The sequence below is a fragment of the Saccopteryx bilineata genome, chromosome 6 (genome assembly GCF_036850765.1).
Source record: "Saccopteryx bilineata isolate mSacBil1 chromosome 6, mSacBil1_pri_phased_curated, whole genome shotgun sequence".
NCBI lineage: Eukaryota > Metazoa > Chordata > Mammalia > Chiroptera > Emballonuridae > Saccopteryx > Saccopteryx bilineata.
In genome coordinates this window covers 202,158,644-202,185,811 of record NC_089495.1, presented here as the reverse complement: position 1 = coordinate 202,185,811, position 27,168 = coordinate 202,158,644, and the positions used below count along the sequence as shown (strand labels likewise).

At 51.5% G+C, this 27,168-nt stretch overlaps 1 protein-coding gene across 3 annotated transcripts in view; it reads right to left on the bottom strand.

The window, feature by feature from the left end:
* LOC136309116 (fer-1-like protein 4) overlaps positions 1–27,168 on the bottom strand; it is a 32,302-nt gene extending 5,134 nt beyond the window's left edge. For 2 of the 3 annotated variants that reach the window (XM_066237192.1, XM_066237195.1), the window contains exons 1-38: positions 27,047–27,168; positions 26,722–26,777; positions 25,842–25,930; positions 25,642–25,741; positions 24,420–24,511; positions 24,185–24,226; positions 23,722–23,889; positions 22,761–22,821; positions 22,505–22,636; positions 22,122–22,184; positions 21,960–22,044; positions 21,577–21,736; positions 21,278–21,461; positions 21,004–21,190; positions 20,044–20,414; positions 19,537–19,651; positions 19,171–19,345; positions 18,955–19,075; positions 18,397–18,497; positions 15,379–15,466; positions 15,188–15,304; positions 13,885–14,037; positions 11,927–12,080; positions 11,641–11,765; positions 11,103–11,237; positions 10,801–10,974; positions 10,230–10,346; positions 9,976–10,137; positions 4,999–5,191; positions 4,802–4,860; positions 4,583–4,714; positions 3,365–3,407; positions 3,176–3,276; positions 2,960–3,097; positions 2,743–2,859; positions 1,107–1,234; positions 746–916; positions 171–325 (exon numbers count right to left, since the gene is read on the bottom strand). In XM_066237192.1, coding sequence (XP_066093289.1) covers positions 171–325; positions 746–916; positions 1,107–1,234; positions 2,743–2,859; positions 2,960–3,097; positions 3,176–3,276; positions 3,365–3,407; positions 4,583–4,714; positions 4,802–4,860; positions 4,999–5,191; positions 9,976–10,137; positions 10,230–10,346; positions 10,801–10,974; positions 11,103–11,237; positions 11,641–11,765; positions 11,927–12,080; positions 13,885–14,037; positions 15,188–15,304; positions 15,379–15,466; positions 18,397–18,497; positions 18,955–19,075; positions 19,171–19,345; positions 19,537–19,651; positions 20,044–20,414; positions 21,004–21,190; positions 21,278–21,461; positions 21,577–21,736; positions 21,960–22,044; positions 22,122–22,184; positions 22,505–22,636; positions 22,761–22,821; positions 23,722–23,889; positions 24,185–24,226; positions 24,420–24,511; positions 25,642–25,741; positions 25,842–25,930; positions 26,722–26,777; positions 27,047–27,125 — 4,843 coding nt within the window. In that variant the 5' untranslated portion in view covers positions 27,126–27,168. The remainder of the gene's footprint in view (positions 1–170; positions 326–745; positions 917–1,106; positions 1,235–2,742; positions 2,860–2,959; positions 3,098–3,175; positions 3,277–3,364; positions 3,408–4,582; positions 4,715–4,801; positions 4,861–4,998; positions 5,192–9,975; positions 10,138–10,229; positions 10,347–10,800; positions 10,975–11,102; positions 11,238–11,640; positions 11,766–11,926; positions 12,081–13,884; positions 14,038–15,187; positions 15,305–15,378; positions 15,467–18,396; positions 18,498–18,954; positions 19,076–19,170; positions 19,346–19,536; positions 19,652–20,043; positions 20,415–21,003; positions 21,191–21,277; positions 21,462–21,576; positions 21,737–21,959; positions 22,045–22,121; positions 22,185–22,504; positions 22,637–22,760; positions 22,822–23,721; positions 23,890–24,184; positions 24,227–24,419; positions 24,512–25,641; positions 25,742–25,841; positions 25,931–26,721; positions 26,778–27,046) is intronic. The other variant, XM_066237193.1, reaches the window with a different exon arrangement.

Sequence of the window (27,168 nt, the reverse complement as noted above, 5' to 3'; positions counted from 1 at the left end):
ATTTTCTTCTAACCATCCGAGAACCTTGCCCTTACTAGCCAAACTCACCTCCTCTGTTTGCAGAAGGAAGCATGCTCTTTGGGGGGATGCACGAGACTGGCACCAGGGGCCCCTGTACCTGTTCTACCGTCTTGCACCCTCTGGGCTGTCCAGCAGAGAGGGACTGGTACCTGGGAGCCGGGTCTCAGGCGGTGTCAGAAAGACTTTGCTGCCCACCTTGACAGCCCCGACTCGGTATTCAGGGGCAGGGAGGCCACAGTGTTGGCACAGCCCCGCCAGGATCTGTGAAGGCCGGAATGCGTCGCGCCAGGCATTGTACCCATCCCTGCAGGCAACAAAGAATATGCCTCATTGGGGGCCAGCAAGGGACACAGTTGGACAAAGGGCCGGGATGGGGACCCTTAAAGACCTGGGATCCAGGGTCATAACCCTGGTGGAAGACAGCTTAGTCATCACTTATGGTAACTGTGAAAATAAAAAATGTAAGCCTGGCACCCCTATGAAGGAAAGACTGGTATTAATTACCTCCATTTTGCAGATGAGAAAACTGAGGCTGAGAGGAAAAGTGACTCAGTTACAGAAGCCTGACTCCCAAGCCCAGGTCTTGACCACTAAGCTCTATCGCCGTGGTCATGGGGAGGTCCCCTTCTATGGAATCAAAGCATCTGGAGACACTAATGGGAATGTGAACTTGAATGTCTTTGGTAAGACTAAGAATGGCTCCCAAGGGCCCTGTCAGACTCACACGTTATACTGGGAGGCCAGCCCGCAGTTGGCCCTGTGGTGGCTATAGAATCGGTTTTCCAGATCAATGTGGGTCTCCCCGATGAGGTCGTCAGAACCCACGAGGTCATGATCAAACACAGCCACGGTCAGCTCCGTCTCAGCTGGAAGAGAGACGCTGAGCTCCAGGATCCTGGCCAGGAGGGAGAATGGCTGAGGACACCTTCATACCCCAGGAGGAGGTCCTACGTGGGTAGGGATTGCAGGGGTCTCAGAAGCCTCTGTCCATCCCCCTACCATCAGCATATAAGCTGCCTGAGCAAGAAGTGGACCCCTGGGCCATGTGGCAAAGTTTCTTCCCAAAATCCAGGGCCCGGCCTCACTCTCCAAAGATGGGGTTCAGCTGCTTGGGGATATAGCGCTCCTTGGTGTCCTGCCGCTCCCGGCCAGCGCTCACCACCACATAGGGGTCTGCTTTGCCATTGGGGTCCGCGGGAGCCAGGTTAGTAGCCTAGGGGACAGTGTGGTGTGGAAGCCAGAAAAGTGTCATTATGAAAACCCCAGGCTACCCTTGCTGCGCCTAATCTCAGATTGAGTGTAAGCAGAAAGTTACCCAGAAGAGACCTCCCACCACAGGAGTTAACTGGAGGTTGGATTAGATGACTTTCATTCTCTTTTAAATTACTTGTGAAATACTTAAGACATATAAATAGATATAACAAAAATGTAATGAAACAGAAAATATACGGGAAAAGGTTTAAGGGCTTACTATTCAATTTATAACTTTCCATATTGTTTGACGTCTATTTTTTTCACAATGAGCATAGTTTACTTTTAAAATGAAGAATTTTTAACTAAATAAAAGAATAATACAATGAGCATTTGTGCCCAGCTTAATAAACAAAACATTACTGACAAATGGAAGCCCCCTGAATCCCCTCACCTGATTGAATACCCTTTCTATCCCTGACGTAGCCAGAACACTTCACTGCAGGTTTATTGCTCCCAAAAAAACAGTAAAAATACTTTTACTACGTATACATGCATTCCTAAGCAGTAAGTAGCACCATTTTATAGGGTTTTAAACTGTATGTGTTAAACTTATTTTTTCTGTTTTGATAACTACATAATTTAGTAAATGCACAACATGCACAAATTATTGAAGTATAATTTATGCACAGCGATATATTTTTAGTGGTTTTGACACTCCTACCTGCAATGTATGGGACTTCGAGATGCTCCACTTTTTAACCAACACTTAGTATTGTCAATCTTTCTTAATTTAACCATTGTAGTGTATGTGAAATTCTAGCTCATTGTGGTTTTAATTTGCATTTCCCTGATGGCCAAACATGTTGAGCATCTTTGCATGTGCTTGTTGGCCTTTTGTGAAGTGACCGTTCATACCTTTTGCTCCACCACTGAATTTTTCCATTTTAAATATTTTTTTTTTTAATTTCTAAAAATATGATCTGCTCCTTCCACTTTGCAGTTTAATAGTCTCTTGATCCACACTCGTGTTCTTTAAGTTATTTTTAATCAGAATCCCTATATTTAAACCAGACAGAAGTACAGCATACAGCATCTGTTCTGGTGCTAGGAGGGGAGGGGCAGAGCGACCCACTCATGCCTCTCACTCCCTGAGATGCCTTGAAGGAAACTTCAGGGCCCTGCTGACTGCTGCCTGGGAACCGCAGCGACGGAAGGGCCTGTACGAAGGTCTGTGATGACAAGCAATCATGAAGCATGAAATTCAGGGCTGTGCGCTTCCTGGAATTATGCTCCCTATTCCATGGAACTAGAACTACGAATGAGCTGTCAGGAGACCTCAGCTGTCACTTCCGATGCTGCCACAGGCAAGCTTTGTAACCCCGGGGAGTCTCTTCACTTTGTGCCTAAGGTTTCCCACCTGAAAAGTGAAGAAGGTGGACTCTGACCCCTGAAGTTCCCTTCAAATCCTGTCTGTAAGTTCCACGTACGTTACCTTTGCTGGAGAAGTGGCGGGTAACGGATGCTCACCTTGACGACATAGACTCTGACCAAGAGCTTGATGGGCCGGTTCTGTGGGATCCCCCGGGAGATCTGGGGCTCCAAATATGATACTGCCTCTGATTCGGGGTAAATAAGGAAGGAGCCCTGGAGTGGAGAGAGGACAGACAAGGCCCTGGTAAAAGACAACTCCTCCCGCATCCTTGCCTGTGCTCCCTGGCCCCCTCCTTTCCTTCTCCAAAGATACCTTAAACTTGCCCACAACATTCCTAGATCCTTCTTCCTCCCCATCTCCATCCTGGCCCCCTTGCCCTCGATACAGCGGAAACACCGTCAGCCAGTCTTCAAAGTGGTTAAACTCTTCCTCCAGGGAGCTGGTGTAGATCTGAAAGGCAGGGCCCTCAGTGACAGCCCGAGGGCCAGAACCCAAGCAGAATCCCCTCTCCCCAACACACCCAGTCACCTTCAGAGTGGTGATGGCCTTTTTCAGGGACACGGTGCCTTTGACTTCAGCCTGACCCTGGTCTTGGGCTTCCCCATCCACGGAAGTGAGGTTGACCGCATCTGGGAAGAGCAGAATGCCCCAGTTAGAAATCTTGGTGTGGGGGGGGGGGGAGACTGAGAGCGAGAGCAAGAAAGCCAGGTCTCTTACCTGAGTCTCCAGGACCATCCATTTCATCCTCGTCAAAGCTGGGCTGAAACCAAAGGTCAGGTCAGAGATTCTTCCCCACCTTGCACCTCCTTTATCTACCTTTTTTTCTGGGATAGGGAGGTGGGGAACTTTAGTTCGAGTTCCCACTTGCATTTTCAAAGCTTCTAGTCCTGTGCTGTCCAAGACAGCAACCCCTGGCTGCACGTGTCCGCTGAGCACTTGAATTGTGGCTGGTCCACACTGAGACGTGCTGTAGGTGTAAGATACACACTAGATTTTAAAGAACTTGTATAGAATAACAATATGAAATATCTCCTCGTTGATTTTTTTTTTTTTCATTTTTCTGAAGCTGGAAACAGGGAGAGACAGTCAGACAGACTCCCGCATGCGCCCAACCGGGATCCACCTGGCACGCCCACCATGGGCGACGCTCTGCCCACCAGGGGGCGATGCTCTGCCCACCCTGGGCGTCGCCATGTTGCGACCAGAGCCACTCTAGCGCCTGAGGCAGAGGCCACAGAGCCATCCCCAGCGCCCAGGCCATCCTTGCTCCAATGGAGCCTTGGCTGCGGGAGGGGAAGAGAGAGACAGAGAGAAAGGAGGGGGGGGGTGGAGAAGCAAGTGGGCGCCTCTCCTATGTGCCCTGGCCGGGAATCGAACCCAGGTCCCCCGCACGCCAAGCCGACGCTCTACCGCTGAGCCAACCGGCCAGGGCCTCATTGATTTTTTTTTATAGCCGTCGTCTGTTAAAATGATTTTTAGATGTATTAGGTTAAATAACATGTTACTAAAATTAATTTCACCTTCCTTTTATGTTTTTTAAAGGCGGCTCCGACAAAGTTAAAATTACACAGGGGGCTCACATGGCCCCCTAGAGGACAACACCGTTCTAGATAATGGAATTAATAATCCCAAATTTCACCCTGACCAGGTAGTTCACTGGTTAGAGCATTGTCCCAGTACGTCAAGGTTGCGGGTTCAATCTCTGGTCAGGGCACATATAAGAATCAACCAAAGAATGCCAAAACATTCACATCCTTCTCTCTCTTTCTCTCTAAAATCAATGAAAACCTAATAATAATCCTGTTTCTAGAATTGTTGAGAAGATGAGAAGAGATGACTGTAATGAAGAGGTCTGAGCTCCACGTGCAGAGCTCCTTCCTCCCGCCTTTCCCCTCCTCTGCCTCCAGCCCTGGTCCCGGGACAGCCCTGTCCCACCTGCCCCTGGAGCGCCTGCAGCGAAGCGTAGTACTTGGACCACCAGTCAAGCTCTTCAGGATCTGGGATGTCCTCCTCCAGCTCTGATCCCTGATTCAGAAGGCTTCTCGGGGGCAGCTTCTTGAGAGGAGTCTGAGGAAGGGAGAATTCAGCACCCCTAACCCAGGACCACCCCCAGCCATGCCACCTCTCCTTCACCCAGCTCCCGTCCCCCATCACCTTCAGGAGCCGCGTGGGCATCCCTGCTTCAACAAATAAGGGGTCCAAGGACTTCTGTCCTGGGAGAGGGGAAATGAGACAGGAATTCAGGTGAGTAGAGGTCAGGCTCCACGTCCCACCAGAGGGTTTCCTGGACTCATCCCGGCCTGGAACCAGAGGGGTTTCAGTCTGGTGGCCCCAAAGAGAAAGGATCTTGCCTTCAGGTTCCTTGGGTATCAAGTCCGTTTCCTCTTCCCCTTCCTCCTCAAGGGGATCCTCATGATCCCGGAGTGTGAATCGCATCATGTGGGGAACAATGTGGGAACCCACGAGCACTGTACGGCCAAACGCCCGGCGTTCAATTACTAGGATGCTGAGTGGGGGCTGCAGGTAAGGCCGCTCTGGCAAGTCCTGGGGGGAGAGAGAGGACCTGTGTCTCTGAAGACCTGGGGAGGAGGGAGAGGCCGCAGAGACACATGGAAAACCATGTATTTAATATATATTTTTAAGATTTTATTTATTCATTAAAGAGAGGGGAGAGGGGAGGGAGGAGCAGGAAGCACCAACTCCCATATGTGCCTTGACCAGGCAAGCCCAGGGTTTTGAACCGGCAACCTCAGCATTTCCAGGTTCATGCTTTATCCACTGCGCCACCACAGGTCAGGCAGAAAACCATGTATTTAAATCCACACTCTTAGCTCTGCCACAGCCTCATTGTGTCATCTGGTAAGCCTGTTTCCTGACTAAAAGAGAGACACAATTCTGGATTTGAAAGACTGTTGTAAACATCAAATCTATATAAATAAAAATGTAAATGTTCATTTGTTCAAAATCTTAAATCTCCGAAAGTTCTTCACCAATTGCTTTGAAATTTTGAGACAATGTTGCATTCGAATACGTGCTCTTTTTTATATACCTACTATTATATAGATATGGATGTCACACCTGTGACAGGTAAAAACATGCTTTTTTAAAAAAAAACAGCTCATCTGTTGGACATAAAAGCAACACACACTATACTAAATATTTTATGATTCCATTTCAATGTTTCCAATTTATGATCCATTTACATGCAGCCAGACTTGAGGATGCACAGTTGTAAGCACGGTGATCGAATTCTGCAGCTTCAGATCTGCTTCGTTCTCAATAGAATGAAGGCTACAGGCTGAGAGTGGCTGAAAGACGTCAATGAGAAACAGCAGATCAGCACCAAACACGACTCCATGCTCAGCAATCACGCGATTACAATCGCCATGCATTCTGGTACAACCCAGCTGATGATTATAGTTTGAGCCGGCATGTTCTCATTGGCACTATGACTGAAGTGTGTCCTTATTGCAAGGCTCTGAAATTTAATGGAGAAACAAAAGGAATGTGTTGCGCCACTGGAAAAATTAAACTGCCTCAACTTGGAGAACCACCAGAGCCATTAAAAACTTTGCTTGCTGGCCCTGGCCAGTTGGCTCAGTGGTAGAGCGTCGGCCTGGCGTGCAGGAGTCCTGGGTTTGATTCCCGGCCAGGGCACACAGGAGAAGCGCCCATCTGCTTCTCCAGCCCTCCCCCTCTCCTTCCTCTCTGTCTCTCTCTTCCCCTCCCGCAGCAGAGGCTCCATTGGAGCAAAGTTGGCCTGGGCACTGAGGATGGCTCTGTGGCCTCTGCCTCCGGCGCTAGAATGGCTCTGGTCACAACAGAGCAATGCCCCAGATGGGCAGAGCATCGCCCCCTGGTGGGCATGCCGGTTGGATCCCAGTCGGGCGTATGCGGGAGTCTGTCTGACTGCCTCCCTGTTTCCAACTTCAGAAAAATACAAAAAATAAAAAATTAAAAAAAAAAACTTTGCTTGCTGGATATATCGCCTAATCAAAGCATATCCTATCTAACATCAGGAAAGAGAGCTCATGTTTCCAAATGACGTCGTTCGGCACAGAAATCATAACAGCTCAATTCATGCCAACTTTCAAAGTGAAAGGACAAATTTATCATAAAGCTGGCTCCCTGCTTCCGTTCCCAGATGGTCAACATAAATTCCTACAAATGTATTTCATCGGTGATGGCCATGATGAATTGCATGCATGCTGCAGAATTTCTACCAGCATAAAAAGGTCCATCATTTCCCAACTGCAAGAGCTTCTTCACGAAAAAAACAATTTAGTGCGTTTGTTCAAAACAGCAATTGATATGATGCCATCTGATACACACAAGACTGTTATTCATGCTGACAAAACAGCTGCTGGAGAACATATGTGAAGATTCAATGCTCCAACTATAGACAAAGTGGCAATTGTTACAGTTGGAGATCAATTCCAACCTAGAGATATTGTTCTCCATCGGGGAAACAATCAATTGACAAAACTTGCAGAAACTCATCGATGCTACAATGCCCTGCAATATCCAATCATTTTTGGGAATGGTGCTGATGGATATCACTTCAACATTAAGATGATAAATCCAGTCAGTGGTGAAGAAACAAATGTGAAATGCAGCGCAATGAACTATTATTCATACCGATTAATGATTCGAGAGAATGAAGACAATCACATTTTGAAATGCCATCAATTGCTTCACCAATACATCATAGATATATATGCAAAAATTGAAACAGAACGTTTGATATTCATCTGTTTGAATCAGACCAGGCTTCACTCTGAAGAATACGTTCATTTGCGAGATGCAGTTGTAAATGACAGTAATACAACTAATGTTGGAAGACTAACGATTTTGCCATCTTTATATACAGGCAGTTCACGTCATATGCATGAGTATGTTCAAGATGCAACTGCATATGTTCGTCACTATGGGCATTCAGACCTATTCATTACATTCACATGCAATCCAGCTTGGGACCATATACAACAGCTCTTACTTCCTGGCCAGTCGCCGGTGGATAGGCATGACGTCACAGCACGTGTTTTCAGACAGAAGCTAAAATCGCTGATGGATTTCATGGTAAAACATAAAGTGTTTGGGTCTGTGCACTGTAAAAAATTAATGAGCAGGCCCTGGCCGGTTGGCTCAGCGGTGGAGCGTTGGCCTGGCGTGCAGGAGTCCCGGGTTCAATTCCCAGCCAGGGCACACAGGAGAAGCGCCCATCTGCTTCTCCACCCCTCCCCCTCTCCTTCCTCTCTGTCTCTCTCTTCCCCTCCCGCAGCCAAGGCTCCATTGGAGCAAAGTAGGCCCGAGGACTGGGGATGGCTCTGTGGCCTCTGCCTCAGGCTCTAGAATGGCTCTGGATGCAACAGAGCAATGCCCCAGAGGTGCAGAACATCGCCCCCTGGTGGGCGTGCTGGGTGGATCACGGTCGGGCGCATGCGGGAGTCTGTCTGACTGCCTCCCCATTTCCAGCTTCAGAAAAATGAAAAAAAAAAAAAAACCTAAAAATATGTATGCCCTTTAACCCATGAATTCCATATCCATCAATAGATCTTAAGAAGGGGGAACAATCATCATAATACTGTATTGCTGGGCTTATTTTACATATGTATGACAATTAAAGCATGAAGGAGAAAGGAAGGAATAGAGCTATAATGAAAAGTTTCTATATCTTAATATTTTATAAATATAAATTGTTATTTATTTATTAAGAGAGAGACAGGACAGGAAGGGAGAGAGATGAGAAGCATCAATTCATAGTTGTGTCACTTTAGTCATTCATTGACTGCTTCATATGTACCTTGATGGGGGGGTGCTCAAGCCAAACCAGTGACCCCTTGCTCAAGCCAGTGACCTTGGGATTCACACCAGTGACCTTTGGACTCAAGCCAGCAACTTAGGGATCATGTTGATGATCCTGTACTCAAGCAGGCAACCCAGTGCTCAATCTGGTAAGCCTAGGCTCAAGCTGGATGAGCCTGTGCTCAAATGGGTGACCTCAGGGTCTTGAACCTGGGACCTCAGCGTCTCAGGTCGATGCTCTTTCCACTGTGCCACCGCCAGTCAGGCTAAATATAATATTTTAATTTTATATTCTATAACTATAAAAGACAGAAAAGTTTCTATATTTTACTATAGCTAAGTTAGTATTAATTACTCTTAAGTATATCATAATATATCAGTATATATATTGTAATTCCCAAAGCAACAACTAATTAAAAATCAACAGAGAAATTAAAGTAGTATACTAATAAATATCTATTTAATATAAAATAAGGTAGCAAAGCAGGAACAAAAATATGAGACATATAGAAAACAATATGCAAAATGACAGATACAAACCGAATCATATCAAATATAACATCAAATATGATAGTATTAAACACTTCAATCAAAGGGCAGAAATTGACAGTTGAATTTTTTTTTAAAAGATGCAACTACATGCTGTCCAAGAGACAGTCTTTAGAAAGACACATATAGTTTGAAAGTAAGAGGATGGGGAAAAATATGTCATGCAAACAATAATCAGAGAACTAGAGTAGCTATCAGACAAAATAGATTTTTTTTTAAGGTGAGAGGAGGTGAGATAGTGAGACAGACTCCTGCATGTGCCCTGACCAAGATCCACCCAGCAACCCCATCTGGGGCCAGCTTGAGTACCAAGTTATTTTAGCACCTGCTTCAACAGAGTGAGGCTCAGCGCCCGCCCGGGGCCAGGCTTTAACCAATTGAGCCACTAGCTGTTAAGAGGAAGAGAAAAAGAAAGAGAAAGAGAAGGGGGAGAAAGGGCGGGGAGAGCAGATTGTCTCACTTCTCCTGCGTGCCCTGTCCAGGAATCAAACCTGGAACGCCCATATGCCAGGCCGATGCTCTGTCCACTTAGCCACCAACCAGGGCCAAAATAGATATTAAGACAAAAAATATTTAATAGTAAAAAAGAAAGACATTATAATGATAAACAGGTTAATTCAGCAGGAAGCTATAACAATTATAAACATATACGCACCTAACAATAGAACTTCAAAATACAGCGACAAAAATAATGGAGAAACAAATAATTCGACAATAATAAAGATGTCAGTACCATATTCTCAGTAATAAATAAAACAACTAGACAGAAAGTCAGCAAGAAGGCTTGAATAACATTATCAACCAACTTGACCTCACTGACATCTACAGAATATTTCACTCAACAACAAAAGAAAACATTTCTTTTTTTTCAAGTATACAATGGAGAAAAAGATGCACTATGAAATAGAAAATGAGGGGAAACAGCCCCTGGAAGTTCACTGAGCAAACTTCTTGCCCCCAGCTCATGATCTTACCACTGTCAGATGTCTGACGAGCTCAGTGAAATTGGGGCTGTCACGGTAACTGGCCAGGACCTCAGACTCCACACGTCGCCCAGCCAACTCCAGCACAACCTGGGGCTGCTCCACCTCAAACAGATGTACACGACCGAGGCCCCTCAGACCCCAGAACAGCACCTAGGTCAGGAAGTGGGAGATTCAGGGGCCTGTACCTGACAGAGGGGCACCTAGGTGTGGGGGAAGGAGGGCATGTGAGTGCCTGGCGCTACCTCAACACGGAACTCCCTGAGCACCGGGTGCACACTGGGTGGCAGGGATAGACGTCCGGAGAGGGGTTTAACCAGGGATGTCAGGTCCTGGGGTTCCACATCACTGGGCACCGAGGGCTGCAGGGGACAAGAGATCAAAGGTCAAACAGCAAACAAGCCCAAGGAGGGAAATCCTGGCCATGGGGGGAAAAAATGAAGAGTTGCTGGTGAAAAAGAAATCCAGAGGGCCTAGGCAAGGCTGGATTTGTGGGAGGGGGTGCCTAGGAAACAGCCATGCACAGGAACGATTGGAGGGTTTCTCAGGCATGAAGATGAACTCACAACCTGGATTCTCTAGGATTGGAGGCCTGGGTTAGGTGAACCTAGGGCCTGTCTACTTCCAGTGTTTCCTGGTATCTGGAGGTCCAATGAGGTGACCCTGAGACAGATCTGCAGCTGGCATTCTCTTGGGGCCAGGGACTTGGGGTAACCCTGAAACAAGCCCATGTTCTATAGTTTCTGGGGCTGGAGAACCTGATAGGATAACAAGAGGAAGCCACAGCTCGTGCCAGCTGGGCCATGGCTCTCTGACCTCAAGCCGGCCACTGTAGTCCAGCTCAATGAGTTCAAAGGTGGCGATGAGCTCTCCGGCTGCCCGAGGTCCCTTCTTCAAGGGGAAGAACTGCAGTTCAGGGTGTTGGTAAGGGTCCTCCATCAGCTTTACCCTCGGGGCAGCCAGCGCCCTGCCCAGGAACACAGCGGGGCCCTGCAGGGAACCGGCCAGTGAAGACAAAAGTGGAAGAGGCTCAGGTGCCAGGCGAGGGGGCATCAAGACAAGGAGAGGGGCTGCTTGGGGGGCAGGAACCCGAGTGGGGGGGGCCAGGCCACACTCACAAACTTATTGTGGTCAAAGACGTTGATGATCACTAAGGGCGGCTCCTGCTGCAAGTGTTCCCTCCTTCCGTCCACGATCAACTGATCAAACACTAGGAGCTCATCCCACAGGGGGCTCAGGGTCTGCTCCAGGACCTTGGGCGCCATGCAGCCAAGGAGGCAATGGTAGGTGTCAGAGGAAGGCCCCCAACACACATCCCAGGTGCCCTAAGGTAGTGCTTTAAATAACTTTATCGTAAAAGGAGCAAAACTGTGATGAAAATGAAAGTACCCTTCAGATTGGTAGTGGAGCCTGCCCTCTCAGCCCTGGTCTCTCCTTGCTGCAATCTGCCGGCCTCAGAGCTTGTCTTAAAGTGAATCCCAGAAAACAACTCCTCCCCCCTAAGATCCTCCAGGCTCTAAATCAGGGCAGCCCCATCCAGTATTCTGTCCTGCAGATCCAGGGTGGGAAGAGAGACGTAAAGCCTAAGGGGAACAACTCAGCGCCCATCCGGCCTCGCCTCCCAGTGCCCTCCACGCACCTCAGCCCAGCCCTCACCCGTGTGGTCTGGCACTGGGTAGAAATGAGCACTCGAGCAAAGGGGTCCGACAGCCCAGTGTCATCCGCTGCCAACACTCCTCGTGCCTGGTACAGGTGAGCCCGGAGCTGGAAGTAGCTGAAGTCTGTAGTGGGGGATGGGGGGCGGAGGAAGGAGCCATGTGTGCTCAAGAGACCACAGCAGCCCCTGACCCAGACCCCACGCAACCCCAGCTGAGCATCGAGCCCCGCACCCTGGGCAAACAAGGAGCTGGGCCTTGGGCCCACTGGTCCCCCAAGCTCTCACCGTCCCGGTGCAAGCTGTGGGGCAGCCCAGCCGAGGGCTCGGGAAGCAGGTCCTGGGGGAGCCCCGAGGTGCAGGCCTTGGCTTGTCTGCCCAGCCCCAGCCACAGGAAGAGCTCCAGCTTAGCACAGACCTCGCCAGGAGCTGCCCCAGGTGCCTGTGGTGGGGAAGAGGCATGTTAGGGCCCACCTCTCATTACCCCAGCTAGACCAACAGCCCTCCTCCCCTGGGGAGCACCCCCGCTCTCTACCACCGAACTACACTCCAGCTCCCTAATCTAAAGGGCATTCGCTGTACCTCACCCTTACTTCACCTCACTTCATGGCCTCTACCCTATACCTCCTTACCCTGATACTCCCTGTTCCTCCTGGCCCCACAGTGTCACTTCCTCTTGCCCCAAACCCTGCACCCCAAAACTCCACTCTGAGCTCTGCACCCCCATACTTCATAATCACCCTCTCTGTCTCCTCATCCCCAACGCACTTAGATTCCCTGTCCCTTATGGCAGTGGTGACAGCTGCTCACCAGACACAACTCCTCACCCCTAGGGTTCCTGTGGGCATCTTTTCCAGGGGTGGATAGCTCCTGTAGAAGTCTTTTGCCCCCAAACCAGCTGTACTTACAAGGAGCTAATAATCACTCTCGTTTTCATTACCCTGCCCATCTGTGAGCCTCATTGGTAGAAGCGCCAGACAACATTTGGTGTTTATCTCATGTCAAAGCTGCTGGTAAAGGTACAATCTCCTTTTGGCATTTGGATAATTGAAAAGTTTGGGTATACTTAAAAAATAATTTAAAATTGTAAATATTTTAATGTTTTAATTAAAAAAAAATTAAAATAGGCCCTAGCCAGTCAGTTCAGTTGGTTAGAGCATCGTCCCAAAACACCAAGGTTGTGGGTTCAATCCCCAGTCAGGGCACATATGGGAAGCAACCAATGGACACAAAACTAAGTGGATCAAGAAATGAATGCTGGCCCTGGCTGGTTGGCTCAGTGGTAGAGCATTGGCCTGGCATGCAGGAGTCCCGGGTTCGATTCCCAGCCAGGGCACACAGGAGAAGCGCCCATCTGCTTCTCCACCCCTTCCCCTCTCCTTCCTCTCTGTCTCTCTTCCCCTCCCACAGCCAAGGCTCCACTGGAGCAAAAAGTTGGCCCGGGCGCTGAGGATGGCTCCGTGGCCTCTGCCTCAGGTGCTAGAATGGCTCTGGTTGCAACAGAGCAATGCCCCAGATGGGCAGAGCATCGCCCCCTGGTGGGCATGCCGGGTGGATCCCGGTCGGGTGCATGTGGGAGTCTGTCTGCCTGCCTCCCTGTTTCCAACTTCAGAAAAAAAAAAAAAAAGAAATGAAGGCTTCCCTCTCTCTGTTTGTCTAACTCTCTCTTTTCTTTTCTCTCTCTGTCCCTAAAAAAAAAAATTAAATAAATAAAATAGCCTGACTAGTGGTGGCACAGTGGATAGAACATCGACATGGGAAGCTGAATCTCAGGTACAAAACTCCAAGGTCACTGGCTTGAGCGTGATCCGGCTTGAGTGCAGGCTCATCCGGCTTGAGTGCAGGCTCACCAGCTTGAGGTCAGGGTCACCAGCTTGAGCATGGGGTCACTGAAATGATCCCAAGGTCACTGACTTGAGCCCAAGGTTGCTGGCTTGAGCAAGGGGTCACCGGCTCAGCTGGAGCCCCTCCGTCAAGGCATATATGAGAAGCAATCACTGAACAACTAAAGTGCCACAATTGTGAGTTAATGCTTCTCATCTCTCTCTCAAAAAAAATTAAAATAAATAAAATAAAATAAAATAATTAAAAATTAATTTTTAAATTTAAAAATATTTTCAAATGAAAGAAAATGAGTGTGGAGACCAGACCCTTCGCTGGGAACCAGAGGGCTTTGCCTCGTCACCCCCTGGCCTTCTGAGCCTCCCCCACTCCAGTCCGGCACCCTCACCCTCACCCGCGCTCACTGTGAGCAGCAGACTCTGGATCTTCCCACAGTCCTGGCCTCGTTCTTCTTCGGCCACAGCGAACAGCACATCCTGGGCTGGAACCCGGGTCCAGGCCACACGGCGCCGCCCACTGAGCATCCAGACCAGCACGTCCGGGAGTGGTGGCTGGGGCTGCGGGCAGAGAACTGGGTCACCAAGCTGGAGGTGGAGCTGAGACCATGTTCCCACGGCCTCCACTGGATGGACAGACCAAGAATCCGTCTCCTGGCCCTGGCTGGTTGGCTCAGCGGTAGAGTGTCAGCCTGGCGTGCGGGGGACCTGGGTTCGATTCCCGGCCAGGGCACACAGGAGAAGCACCCATTTGCTTCTCCACCCCCCCCCCTCCTTCCTCTCTGTCTCTCTCTTCCCCTCCCGCAGCCAAGGCTCCATTGGAGCGGGGATGGCCCGGGCACTGGGGATGGCTCCTTGGCCTCTGCCCCAGGCGCTAGAGTGGCTCTGGTCATGGCAGAGCGACGCCCTGGAGGGGAGGGGCAGAGCATCACCCCCTGGTGGGCAGAGCTTCGCCCCTGGTGGGCGTGCCGAGTGGATCCCGGTGGGGCGCATGCGGGAGTCTGACTGTCTCTCCCCGTTTCCAGCTTCAGAAAAATACAAAAAAAAAAAAAAAAAGAATCCGTCTCCAGCTGAAATTACTTTTCCTACTAGATTGTTGTGGCTTGGAGGTAGCAAAGTTTTCTTACACAGGCAGCAGAAAGCAATAAACATGAAAGAAAAAATGTATAAGTTATACTTTACCAAAGCTTTCTGGAGATATTTATATATATTATTTATTTTATCCTCTACTGTTCTTTTATTATTATTATTGAGAGAGAGGGAAATATTCATTTGCTGTTCCACTTAGTTGTGCATTCACTGGTTGCTTCCCACATGTGCCCTTAGTGGGGATCGAACCTGCAACCTTGTCATTTGAGGACGACTCTAACTGACTGAGCTAACCAGCCAGGGAAGCCTTTATTGTTTTGTTTTGTTTTTTAATTTAAAAAATCCAGGCAAATAATAAAAATTTACAAAGCATAGGAAAATAAAAATATCTGACCCACGGTCAAGAGAGGAAACAATCATTAGAAGTAGACCCCCCTGGTAACCCAAATATTGGAATTATTAGACAAGACCATCAAAAGAACTGTGATAAAAATGTAAAGGATTTGTGGGAAAATTACACAGAGTTAAAAGAGGGCTAGTTTCTGCACACACATGAAAACTGGAGCCAAACAGACATCTGGAAAGCTTAGGGGAAAGGGTATTTAGGGTGGGAAACCAGTACCTCTTGGGCCAGGAAGCGCAGTTTTGTGAGGAGCTTCTTGGCCAGCGCCACCTTCTTTTGCACGTTGCCCTGTCTCAGGCCCCGTAGAAGGCGCAGTCCTTGCTTTGCCAGCAGGTTCTGGAAGGGCAGGAGGAGAAAGTAAATGGAGAGCCCCTGCCGGGTGCCCGAGATCCCCTTCCCGGTGGCGGTACCAGGCTATGCAGCAGGAGTTTCCCTCGGCATCTGTCCAGGGCGTTGGGCCGGGTCATTGTCCTGCGCTCTGCACCGTGGCAAAACTGTCTGCAGTGAGTAGAAGCGGGCATGGCAGTCAAAGGAGAGAGTCATAGAGAACACTGACCCTCGGGCCACCTCCCTCAGAGCAGACCGCCCGCACCCAGATTCCCACACAGCCCCTCTCCGTCTCGTTCTCCAAGAGGGGCTCTTCCTCAGCCAAGAATGGCTTCTGTATTTGGACCTCTCCCAAATTCACTGAGGCCTGCCTCACCTCTGAGCCCCAGAACTCATTAGTATTTAAGTATCTCCTCCCCTAGCAACTCCAAGTGTGGCCCAAGACCAACAGCAAGGTATCACCTAGTTAGAAATGCAGACTCTCCCAAAGCCCGGAACACGGCTGTTGCCGGGATCTGCATGTTTACAAGCAAGGGGCTCATGTGCACACCAAAGGCTCAGATGGGTTGTACCTGACATTTCCAACAAATGGACCAAAGATAGCTGAACCATGACCTGCTCAAATCAAGTGCATGGTTTCCAATGACTACCCCCCTAAAAAAAATTTCCTGCTTTATTCTAAAACCTCAGAGTCATTCTTCGCTGCTCTCTTTCACATTCCACACCAATCCATCAGCATGCATTTAGACTCCACCTTCAAAATATATCTGGAATCTGACCACTTTTCTCCTTTTCCAGGGTCACTCTCGTCCAAGCCACCACCCTTGCTCACCCTGGAGGACTGCAAACACCTCCTAGCTGCTCTCACTGCTTCCTTACGCCCTCCCCTACGAGCAGTCTCAGTGCAGGGCTCACAGGGATCTTTTCAAGGCTTCCCAGACCACGTCACTTCTCTCCAGAGGTTTCCTAACCTCAGTAGAAAAACCAAAGTGTTTGAAATGACCTAAAAGGGCCTACATGATCTGCCTCATTTTACCACCTGTCCTCATCAAACATTTCTCTCCCTTCATGCACAACCCTACCGTCACGCTGGCCTCTCTGTAAAATCAATAAATAAAACCTTGGAAGGAAGGAAGGAAGGAAGGAAGGAAGGAAGGAAGGAAGGAAGGAAGGAAGGAAGGAAGGAAGGAAGGAAGGAAGGGGGAGGGAGGGGGGAGTCACCTGGAGTTTTACAATGCCCTCTTTGATACTCTCTGGGCTTCCTCTCTCATATCATCCCTTCCCCACTGATCCTTTTGAAGGGTAAGTTAGAGCATATCCTTTCTCTTTTCCAAATCTTTTGTTGCTTGCCACCTCACCCAGAGGAGAAGCCAAGGTCATTACAATGGCCTACAAGGCTCCCACATGCCTCACCCACCATCAACCTCCTTTCCCCCAACACCCCCCAGCCTCATCTACGCTGCTCCCTCTGCTGCAGTCACACTGGTTCCCTTGCTCTTCCTCAAACACTCCAGGCATACTTCATCTCAGGACCTGTCTGCCTAGAACAGCCTTACAGGCACGGTTTGCTCCTTCCTCTTCCTTTTTTTTTTTTTTTTTTGTATTTTTCTGAAGCTGGAAACGAGGAGAGACAGTCAGACAGACTCCCGCATGCGCCCGACCAGGATCCACCCGGCACGCCCACCAGGGGGCGATGCTCTGCCCACCAGGGGGCGATGCTCTGCCCATCCTGGGCGTCGCCATGTTGCGACCAGAGCCACTCCAGCGCCTGGGGCAGAGGCTAAGGAGCCATCCCCAGCACCCGGGCCATCTTTGCTCCAATGGAGCCTTGGCTGCGGGAGGGGAAGAGAGAGACAGAGAGGAAGGGGGGGTGGAGAAGCAAATGGGCACTTCTCCTATGTGCCCTGGCCGGGAATCGAACCCGGGTCCCCCGCACGCCAGGCCGACGCTCTACCGCTGAGCCAACCGGCCAGGGCCACTCCTTCCTCTTCTTCATGTCATCTTCACAGTGGCCTCCCATCACTACCCTTTGTTAAATTGCAACACCTCTCTCTAACACGTCCTTCCTTTATTTTCTCCCTAACACTTACCTTTATCAAAATTCTTAAATTTCTACCTTTTTGTTTACATGTTTGTTATCTGTGTCCCTATCCAGGCTCCATTCCCCCACCACCACCAAAATATAAGTTTCAGGAATTTTTGTGAGCAAGAATGCTTTTTCACTGCTATTCCTGTGCCTAAAATAGTGCCTGGCATTGTAAGTGTCATAAATATTTATTGAACAAATAGATTTATAACTCTTTTGAGAAGAGTATCAGAAAAATACTGAAATATCTGGAGCAGGTTATAGAATTCAAGTCAGTGAAGGTTAAAGATAGAAGTGAGTAGAACAAGTTTATGTGGTGCATAATGACCTGGGAACTAGGGACCACTTGAATAATCCCTCCAGTAGGTGAGAAAAGATGAAGTTAAGATCATAGCTGTGGCCTGACCTGTGGTGGTGCAGTGGATAAAGCATCGACCTGGAAACGCTGAGGTCGCCGGTTCAAAACCCTGGGCTTGCCTGGTCAAGGCACATATGGGAGTTGATGCTTCCAGCTCCTCCCCCCTTCTCTCTCTGTCTCTCTCTCCTCTCTCTCCCTCTCTGTCTCTCTCTCTCTCCCTCTCTCTCTCCTCTCTAAAAAAAATTAATAAATAAATTTTAAAAACCTTTAAAGATCATAGTTGTGACTATGGGAGCAAGGACACTTCCCGAAATGTAGCAGGAAGGGAGGAGAACGGATGGATGCAGAAACTGGCAAAGGTAGTAGATCGGATGGAGGGAGGTGAGGCTTCTATTTTATCTACAAAGCTGGAGAAGAGGTCATTAGCTGGAACAAGCATGCAGGGAAGGAGCAGGGGACATTTGAGGAGAGGGGAAAGGCATACGATTCCGGGAGCATAGGAAAGGGAGTTTATTGGAGGGGACTGGCCTAACCCCAATAATTTCCATTAAGCTCCTTCCGCACAGACCATCATGTCTTTCTCACTCTTCTGTAAGGCTGAGCAAACGAAGCTTCCATCCGCCCTTGGGTCCAAACAGAGACAGGCTCTCAGCTCACCTGCTGCCAGCCACCAGCTCTTCCAATGCCTGCTTGAGACGTGTGCAGGCCCCAGGTCCTGGCCTGCGCTGCAGACTCTCAGCTTCCTGGAGCCCCTGGTCCTGTACAATGACGCGAGAAGGACAGAGTCATAAGGGTCCCATACTCTAAACTCTTTTAGACCAAGCCACCACCCCAGGAACCCTACCCACTCACCACCACACCTCTCTGCCCTGCCCATCTTTGGCTTCACGGGGTTGGTGGATCCATTTTTCTAGCACCCTACTGATTCCATACCTCTCGGGTTGGGACACCCCCCCCCCCCCAGTAGCTTTACCCATGACCTTCACTGGCCCCTGCCTGGGCCCAACAATTCTGCATCCATGTCCTCCCACAATTCTGGCCTCCTCAGGATGCCCAGGAGCTGTGCTCTTTGCCTCTCCGGCCTTGCACCAAATAGGTGCTGGCTCTCTGGAGCTCCGCCCATTATCCCAGCTCCAGAGCTCCCTTCAAATACCAGGGTCTCCCAGATGCCTCAATGTCCCAGCCTCTCCCCGGGAGTGCCTGCCTCGCTCTCACCAGCCTCTGGGCCACTTTCCGCACACAGTTACTGCTGTGCAGGCGCCACGTGTGATCCTCCCAGCGACTCCACACGCGCACGCACGGCTTGCGGTGACGCAGGGGCAGGCAGAGATATGGCCTGGGCCCAGTAGAAAAGATCAGAGGCTGTAAGGGGCAGTCTTGGCCACTGGAGAATCCCCCAATGCCCTCCTTCGAGCCAACAGGATCACTCACCCGCTGCCATCCATGGGTTCAGGCCGCTGAGCAGGGGTCCCCAGCTCCTCCTCCTCCACCGGCCTGACTCCCACCTCCGACTCCAGCAGAGGCTGTGCCTCCCCCTCCGCGCCCTCCATCTCCTCCCCAGTCTTGGACCCTTGGCCCATCTGCTTCTCCTGGCGGCCCGCAGGACCTGCCCAGAGCAGCAAGGGTCAGTAGGCACCAGGCTACGGGCTGACCCCACCCTCAGCCTTCTCTGCCTCGATAGAAGTCAGAGTCCCCTCCTTACTGAAAGTTAACTACCCCTTCCAGGGGTCTTCAGTTTGGAACAAGAGTGACCACCCTCAAACCCATGACCCTCAGGGGTTCTTCTAGGCCACACACCAATGGAGATCTCAAAGCTGATAGGCTGGGAGGCCGTGGCCACGGTGGGGTCAATCATGGTGGCCTCAAAGAGCACACCGAAAAGCAGGAAATCTTCACAGGGTGCCAAGGCATTCTGGGGAAGGCACGTCAAACTGGAGTCAGCCCTCACTCTCCCAGGATACAACCACGACTACGCTTGTCCAAAATGCCCACAGAAAGATACTGTAACCAAGGCCCTAGAAGAGTCACGGCAAGTGTCCCACTTCCCTCTCTGCCACTCGCATCCCCAACCCACTGGACCCGGAGCTGAGATCTCTCTGGCCCACCTTGGACTGATCAGCCCCGCTTCCCCCACAAGTGTCTATACACGAGAACAAGTGTACACACACTGTGGTCTTCAAGCCAGCCCAGAAACTGAGATACCCCCCTACTCACCCCACTCCTGTGTTGAATGCCTCGGAGCTGGTCACACCCTCCAGAGCTGAGGGTGATCCCGCTGCTCCCTGGCTAAACCCCAGCCCTCACCTCGGGCAGCGGCAGCAACTCCTCCACCTCCACCTCCATGGCACTAGGAACCTCAGGCCCACTAGCGCTGGAGCTGCCATCCAGGTGCTGTGGCATCCCCGTTGGCGTTGGCGTTGGCGTCTGGCTCCGCCTGGCTTTCTTCTTCTTTCCCATGAGCTTGGACAACCTGGACCCCTGTGGGGCCTGGAGAGGCTCGGGTTCAGCTCTCCCTTCCAACACCTCCATGGACACAGCCACCAGCAGGCGGCCACGGAACCAAATGCCTTGGCCAAGGCCTTCGTTGAGACTTTGAAGACCATCCCGGAGTCCCCCGCTGGGGGGCGAGCCATAGAGAGGCACCCAGGCCGGACCAAAAGTGGGGTTAAACCCCGCTGAGGAGAACAAGAACAGTGTTTTACAGGGGACCCTGGGGTGGGTGGGAACTACTCCGTCTATGCCTACACCCTTATTTCCTGCAAGGTCGAGGGAGGGGGTGTCAGATTGGACCTCTGGGAGGGAAGTCTGCGTACAGCTGTGGACGGACCACTCTGAACTACCACCACCTAGGAGACCTAAACCAGCTCAGCTCCAAAGACACTGCGGACGGCTGGTGCCTAGGCTCGGGGGGGGGGGGGGGGGGGAGCCAGACCCGCGGAGGTGGAGTCCGGATCGGGGCTGAGCTACAGGGGATCGCATTAGGGGCTGGGGTAAATAGATAATAAGGACATGGCTTCTTTCTGTATGAGCAAATCTGTCGGGAGCGCAGGGCTGGAGTAGTTACTGGATACGGAACCAAACCGAGGGTGGCGTTGTAGTCTGGGAGAGACAGGTGCGTCTCCCAAAGGAGAAAAGGAGATGTCACGCAGCGTAATGTGCCCCGAGGGGTGGCTTTCTGAGCGGAGGACCGGGTTGCCCTCCGGGGCGGGTCCCAGAGCAGACCGGGCGCAGGCGAGGCGGCACCCGTCGGGCAGATGCGCTCACCTGCGCGGCCCGGGTGGGAGATCTGCCTCAGGTCCAGCACGTGAGTGGCGAGGGGCGCGTCGAGCAGGGGCGCGTCATCCCTTAGCTGCAAACGAAGGCCGCGCGTCAGCGGCGGGAAGAGCTCCACGAAGCTCAGCTGCTCGTTCCACTCGGGGGCCGCCGCCTCTCCGCGCACCGACGTCTCGCCCTGAGCGCGCGGGCGAGGACAGGTGGGGACGGGTCAGCGCGAGGTCACGGCTTGGGCCTCCGCGGAGTGGGGACAGGGGGCACTTACCTGCTGGCCCAGAAAAGACACCCGCACGTAGGGGTCCACGAGGACGCGCTGGTCCTGCAGGGCGCGGGCCAGGCTGCCCAGCAGCCCGGGGCGCAGCGCCGGAAGGCCCTCGGCGCGGTACACGCGCACGCGCAGCCGCGCCCACGGCCGCTCCGCGGGCACCCCGCGAGGCAGGAGCAGGTTCCTAGGCGAGGAGGGCGCCGAGCTGCTCAGACGCCGGAAGTCGGCCCCTCTGCCCCTTTGCGTCCCGGAGGCAATGCCCCTTCCTCCCCTCTCCTCCCCACATCACCCCAGCTCACTTCTCGATGTCTGAACCGTGCCCCAGGCCCGGGGGTGGCAGCGAAGGGGACAGGTCCCCGCGCGCCCTCACGGACAAAGTGACCTTGATGAAGCCTTTGGTCCCAGCGCGGGTGTCCCGGGGGTCGTGCAGTGGAGCCCATTTCTGGTAGAAGTGGCCATCTGGGAGGCGAAGGGGCGGGCCGAGGGTCAGGGGAGACCAGCAAAATGAGTAGGGAGCTTATCTGAATGGGGGACAATTGCCGGGGTACATGTCCAGTTCAGGAGCGAGAGCGGGAGTGCGTGGAGGTCAGCCTTCGGAAGCGATTGCCATCTGGCAAGGATCAGGGCCCAGAGGACTTTCCCTTGTCCTTGCAGATGAGTCTCAATGAGAACGTGTCAGTACCTGGCTGGTCCAAGATAATGCCCAGGTCCATCCTGAAAGTGCCAATCCGGGCGGCCATGAAGGGGAGGGTCTGCGAATGGAAAGCCTGGGGAAAGGGGTGTTAGTCCTGGAGTTTGGGCAGGCGGCCCCCTCTGACAGAAACTTCTCACCCGGGCCCCTCACCGTAATCTCCAGCAGCAAGTCTTGGAGGTGAAGTTGGGTCTCGTGAAACTCAAACAAGAAGTACTGGATTGAAGTGAGGAAACGAGAAAGATGAGAGAAGGTTATAGGTGAAGGGTTCACACCAGCTCACCAGCTGCACTCTGCTTCTTGCAGAGGAAATGCCCTGCTAACCCTTCCCGCCCCACCCCATGGCGCCTCTTTGCACCCTTTCCCTTGAAGTGCCCATGTGACTCCAGGCCTGGCACCTGGCTGAAGCCCACTTAGGCCATACTTCCACTGCAGATAGTTCTGGATTTTTTTGTTTGTTTGTTTGTTTGCAGATCCTTATTCTGGGTCCTGCCCATTCATTCTCTTAGGCCTCCCTTCGTTTTGGTCACACCCACCTCATTGTAGAAAGGGCAATTGGTCCCACGCTGAGTGGCGGTCACTCTGCGTTGCTCCCCAACACACACAGCCACATAGGGGTTAATATTGACTCCCACCAGCTTCTGGGCCTCTAGCACTGTGACCCCCACCTGAAGGGTACAGAAGGAGGAGAAAAGGAAGCCAAGCCTGCCAGGAGGTGAGGAGGAATAACTTCCTGTGGTGGAGGGCAGGTGGTATTCCCCAAGGGGTTAAGGCCTGGAGGGATAGGGGCACCTGGAAGTCCTGGGCTCTGGACACGTGGAAGTGATCCCTGCGGGCTGGGTCCCTGGCTCGGCTGCAGGAAGGGTTAAGGTGAGGTATTACTTCATTTCCTCCCCTACCACACCTACAGTCTTGCTCACTGCTTGAGATAAGATCTCTCCTTCTGAACTTTTGAATTCTGAGTCCTTCTGGTCTTGTTTTGCCCTCATCTCAACCCTACACCCAGAATTTGACTCATTCCTGGAGCCTTAAAACCATTCATTCATTCAACAAAGTTTTATTGAGCACCTACTCTGTGCCAATACTCTTGTAGGCACTGGCACACTGCAGTGACCAGAAGAGACAAAATTCCTTGCCCTCATCAAGTTTTCATCATCTGCCTGACCAGGCGGTGGTGCAGTGGATAGAGCATCGGACTGGGATGCAGAGGACCCAGGTTCAAGACCCCGAGGTCGCCAGCTTGAGCGCGGGCTCATCTGGTTTGAGCAAAAGCCCACCAGCTTGAACCCAAGGTCACTGGCTCCAACAAGAGGCTACTTGATCTGCTGAAGGCCCACGGTCAAGGCACATATGAGAAATCAGTCAATGAACAACTAAGGTGTTGCAATGTGCAATGAAAAACTAATGATTGATGCTTCTCATCTCTCTCCGTTCCTGTCTGTCTGTCCCTGTCTATCCCTCTGTCTGACTCACTCTCTGTCTCTGTAAAAAATAAATAAATAAAATTTAAAAAAAAAGTTTTCATCACCTACCTGAGTTCCAGCAGCTATGTGTGAACCAGTGTAACTGTGTGTGTCTGTGTGGTAGTGTCTATGCCTAGGGGTGAGTGAATGTTGATCCCAGGATGTCCACCCCTCAGCCATATCCTGGGACCATGTGTTTGTGAGGGTGGATGGGCATTGCACCTGCATGTATGAGCGAGTGAGGTGGACACACTGGTGGGTGTGGGAGGAGTGTGGTGTATACATATTACCTCTTGAGGGGGCTGAATGTGATGCCGGAAAGCTCCACGTCAGGCTCATCTTCCAGATCCAGCTCCAGCTCCAGCTCCAGCTCGTCCTCATCGTCCTGCTGGGCTAGGCCTTGAGCTAGTCTGCGGCCCAGTGCCACAGCCCGCCGCTCCAGCCGGGCCTCCCCGGGCCTGAGATGAAAGGTCCTCGAGGGGTATGTCTGGGACCTATCACCCATCTCTGGGGACCCCTTGACTTCCCTGACCCTAGAACTGTCCTCTGACTCTGGGACTGACCCCACTGATCCCAGGACCCGCCCCTACTCAGGTGAGATACCTTTAATTCCAGAATTGACTTCTGATTCTGGGACTGACTTCTAAGCCTGGAATTGACCCAGTACCGATCCCAGGCCCTGGAACTGACCCACATCACTGGTGCTTACTCTAAAGACTGACTTGTTGATCCCAGGTCATCCCACATACTTACTCCAGCTCCTGGAAGCCCACATTGGGGATGACCAGCTCTGAGCTGGGAGGAAGAAAGATGAAAGAAAGAAAAGGGTCAGAGCTGACCACAGAGCTGCAAGCAGGCAGCATGGTTGCAGTGGTCACCATAACCAGCAGACCTAGCATGGAACTGGGTACCACTTCTCCCTTCCCACAGCCTCGTTGGGTGGGGACCCCCAGGCCTTGCTTCGGTATGATGGGGGGGTGTAGTTTACCTGTCCCGGATGGGTGCCCCAAAGTCCTCCTCTGCCCAGGTTCCAGCTGTGCCCTCTGGGGGCTGGTACTTCAGGTCAAGCTCCACCTGGATCTGAAACCATATACACAGTGTGCCCTAGGGACCCTCAAACTACCATGGCACTAAGAGAAGTCCAAGAACACTGCTTTTTACTCTACATAAACTCCACCTGGCCTGCATCTGTGGTGACTTGTGATTCCTCTCTGTTCGTTACTAAGATTGACTACTCACAACCTATTAAGAACTACCATCTTAACCATGTGCAAGTTACCTCTTGAAGGGGCCAAACAGGACTCGAAATTTCTCTCATCGCTCTTGGAAATCCATTATACTTCTGCAAGGTCTGGCCAATGCCAGCCTTTCCTGCGCCGTTTCTTAGGGGATCTGTTCCTGCCCTGCACCCCAGTTACGCTCTGTTAGGGCACTGGGCTTTTCCTTGTGCCAGTTCTGCCCGGAACAAGCTCCCCTTTTACTTAGTTAACTGCTATCCTTGTGCATGTCCAAGTTCAAACACTACTTCCTCAGGGAACCTGCTCTGACCTCCAAATAGACCCCATCCCTCTGTTATAGAACCTGCAAGCCCCCTAATGGTTCTTTTATAAGACAGGTCAGTGGCAATTTTACACTTATTTGTATTAATATGATATGTGTTTAATGTTTACCTCTCTCTTTAGCTATGGAGCTCAAAGGGAGCAAATCCTTACCTGGCTTTGCTCACCACTCAATCCTCATTGCTCAGCCCAACACTGGGCTTATAATGAGAGTGCAACAAATGATAACAGACTGAATGAAAAGATCACTTGGTGTGACCTTACACAATGGAAGCAAAGAAACAGCCTAGAGAAACTGTAAGTAGCTTGTCCAAGTTCTCAGCTGGGAAATGGTAGACCTGAGGTTTGAACCCAGGTCCATTTCCACCAGGCTCTACTGACCCTCATGACACACCAGGGAAATCCAGCCAGGTTTATCTTTGTCTCCCACAAGAACTGAGCCTGGGGCAGGGACAGGGAGCGGCACTGAACTCCTTACCTTCCCCCATTGCCACACCTCTGGCTCTCAGAGCCTAACCTGGTTCCTGACCCATGTAGGGCCTCATTACCACTTCTGTATGGGTCTAGGTTTTCCTCTCTGAGAAATATAATCTTCTATTTAGGGGGACTCTCAGTCTTGGAGTTGGCAGGCTGGGTGCTAGTGGGACTCACCGGGGACACTTGCAGATTTTCATCCACTAGGGCCTCCCGCAGCACCAAATGCCCAGCACTCTGTAGCTGCTGCAGGGAGATCACCAGGGTTCCCAGAGACCTGGGGGTGTGGCATGGAGCAGCAGAGTGGCCTGAGGAATGACCCCAAACCACCTACCCCCAGTCCCACCTACATCCTTGGCTCCCCCGGGCCTGCTCACCTGGGGCTGAACACACGGCTGCAGTTGACCACCTGCACAGACAGACACTCCCTAGTCAACGGAGCCCCAAAGTGTGGCCAACGGAATAGCTGGGGATAAGAGGAGCCTTGTGACACCCGATGCTGGGCTGATCGTGACCCCCAGTCCAGAGCCTATTCCTAGCCCCAAAACAGGAGCTGACCCTCCAAACTTGAAACTAACCCTATGCCTGAGCTTTCAAACCTGAAGCCACCAATCCCCTCAACACAGGATTGCTCCAAACTAGGGCTGATCTGGGATAACTACCAATCAAGAACTACCAATCATCATCCCCCATCTTGATTCTGATTTGTCTCAAACTGGGTCTGACCTCTCAAGCCTGAGACTGACCCCATCTCCTGAGACTATACTTCTCAAAACTCAGGAATGAGGCCCTGGCTTGTTGGCTCAGCGGTAGAGCGTTGGCCTGGCGTGTGGAAGTCCCGGATTCAATTCCCGGCCACAGCACAAAGGAGAAGCGCCCATCTGCTTCTCCACCCTTCTCCTTTCTCTCTATCTTTCTCTTCCTCTCCTGCAGCCAAGGCTCCACTGGAGCAAAGTTGGTTGGGGCGCTGAGGATGGCTCCATGGCCTCCACCTCAGGTGCTAGAATAGCCCTAATTGCAGCGAAGCAACACCCCAGATGGGCATAGCATCACCCCCTGGTGGGCATGCCGGGGTGGATCCCAGTGGGGTGCATGCAGGTATCTGTCTTTCTGCCTCCCCCCAACCCCCACCTGCTTCTCACTTCAGAAAAATACAAAAAACAAAAACAAACTCAGGAATGAGCTCCCCAGCCCCAGGATGGACTTAGACGGGGTCACAGAACAGCTTCTCCCCGTCCAGGACCCAACCACACTAACCTCACCAATATCTGCTTCTTGGCCACAGTGAATTCTCCTTGTTTTCTGGGTAAAACCTGCTCAGAATTTGATCTAGTCATTAATCAGCCCCTCCCCCTGAAGACCCCTCCCCAATCCTGGGCCCTGCTTCCAGTCCCCCGGGATTCCCCCTTAAAGAAAGGTGAGGAGATGGGGAGGGAAAGAGGCAGAGAGTTGGAGATATTGGGCTGGAGGAAAAAGGAAACAGGCAGAAGGGATGCCTAGGGAAGGGGTTGGGGGCTTTGGGAATGGAGGAACTACAGCCCCCAACTTTCAGAAATTCTTACTATACCCCTGCAAGCCTCACCCCGAAAGTTGAGCCTCACTTGTCGGTCATGAGTGCCTGGCAGCCCCGTCAGACGCCGCACATTCACGGTCAGAGCCATTGTCCCAGGGCCACCAGCTCTACTGCTGCCCGCCTGCCCTCCA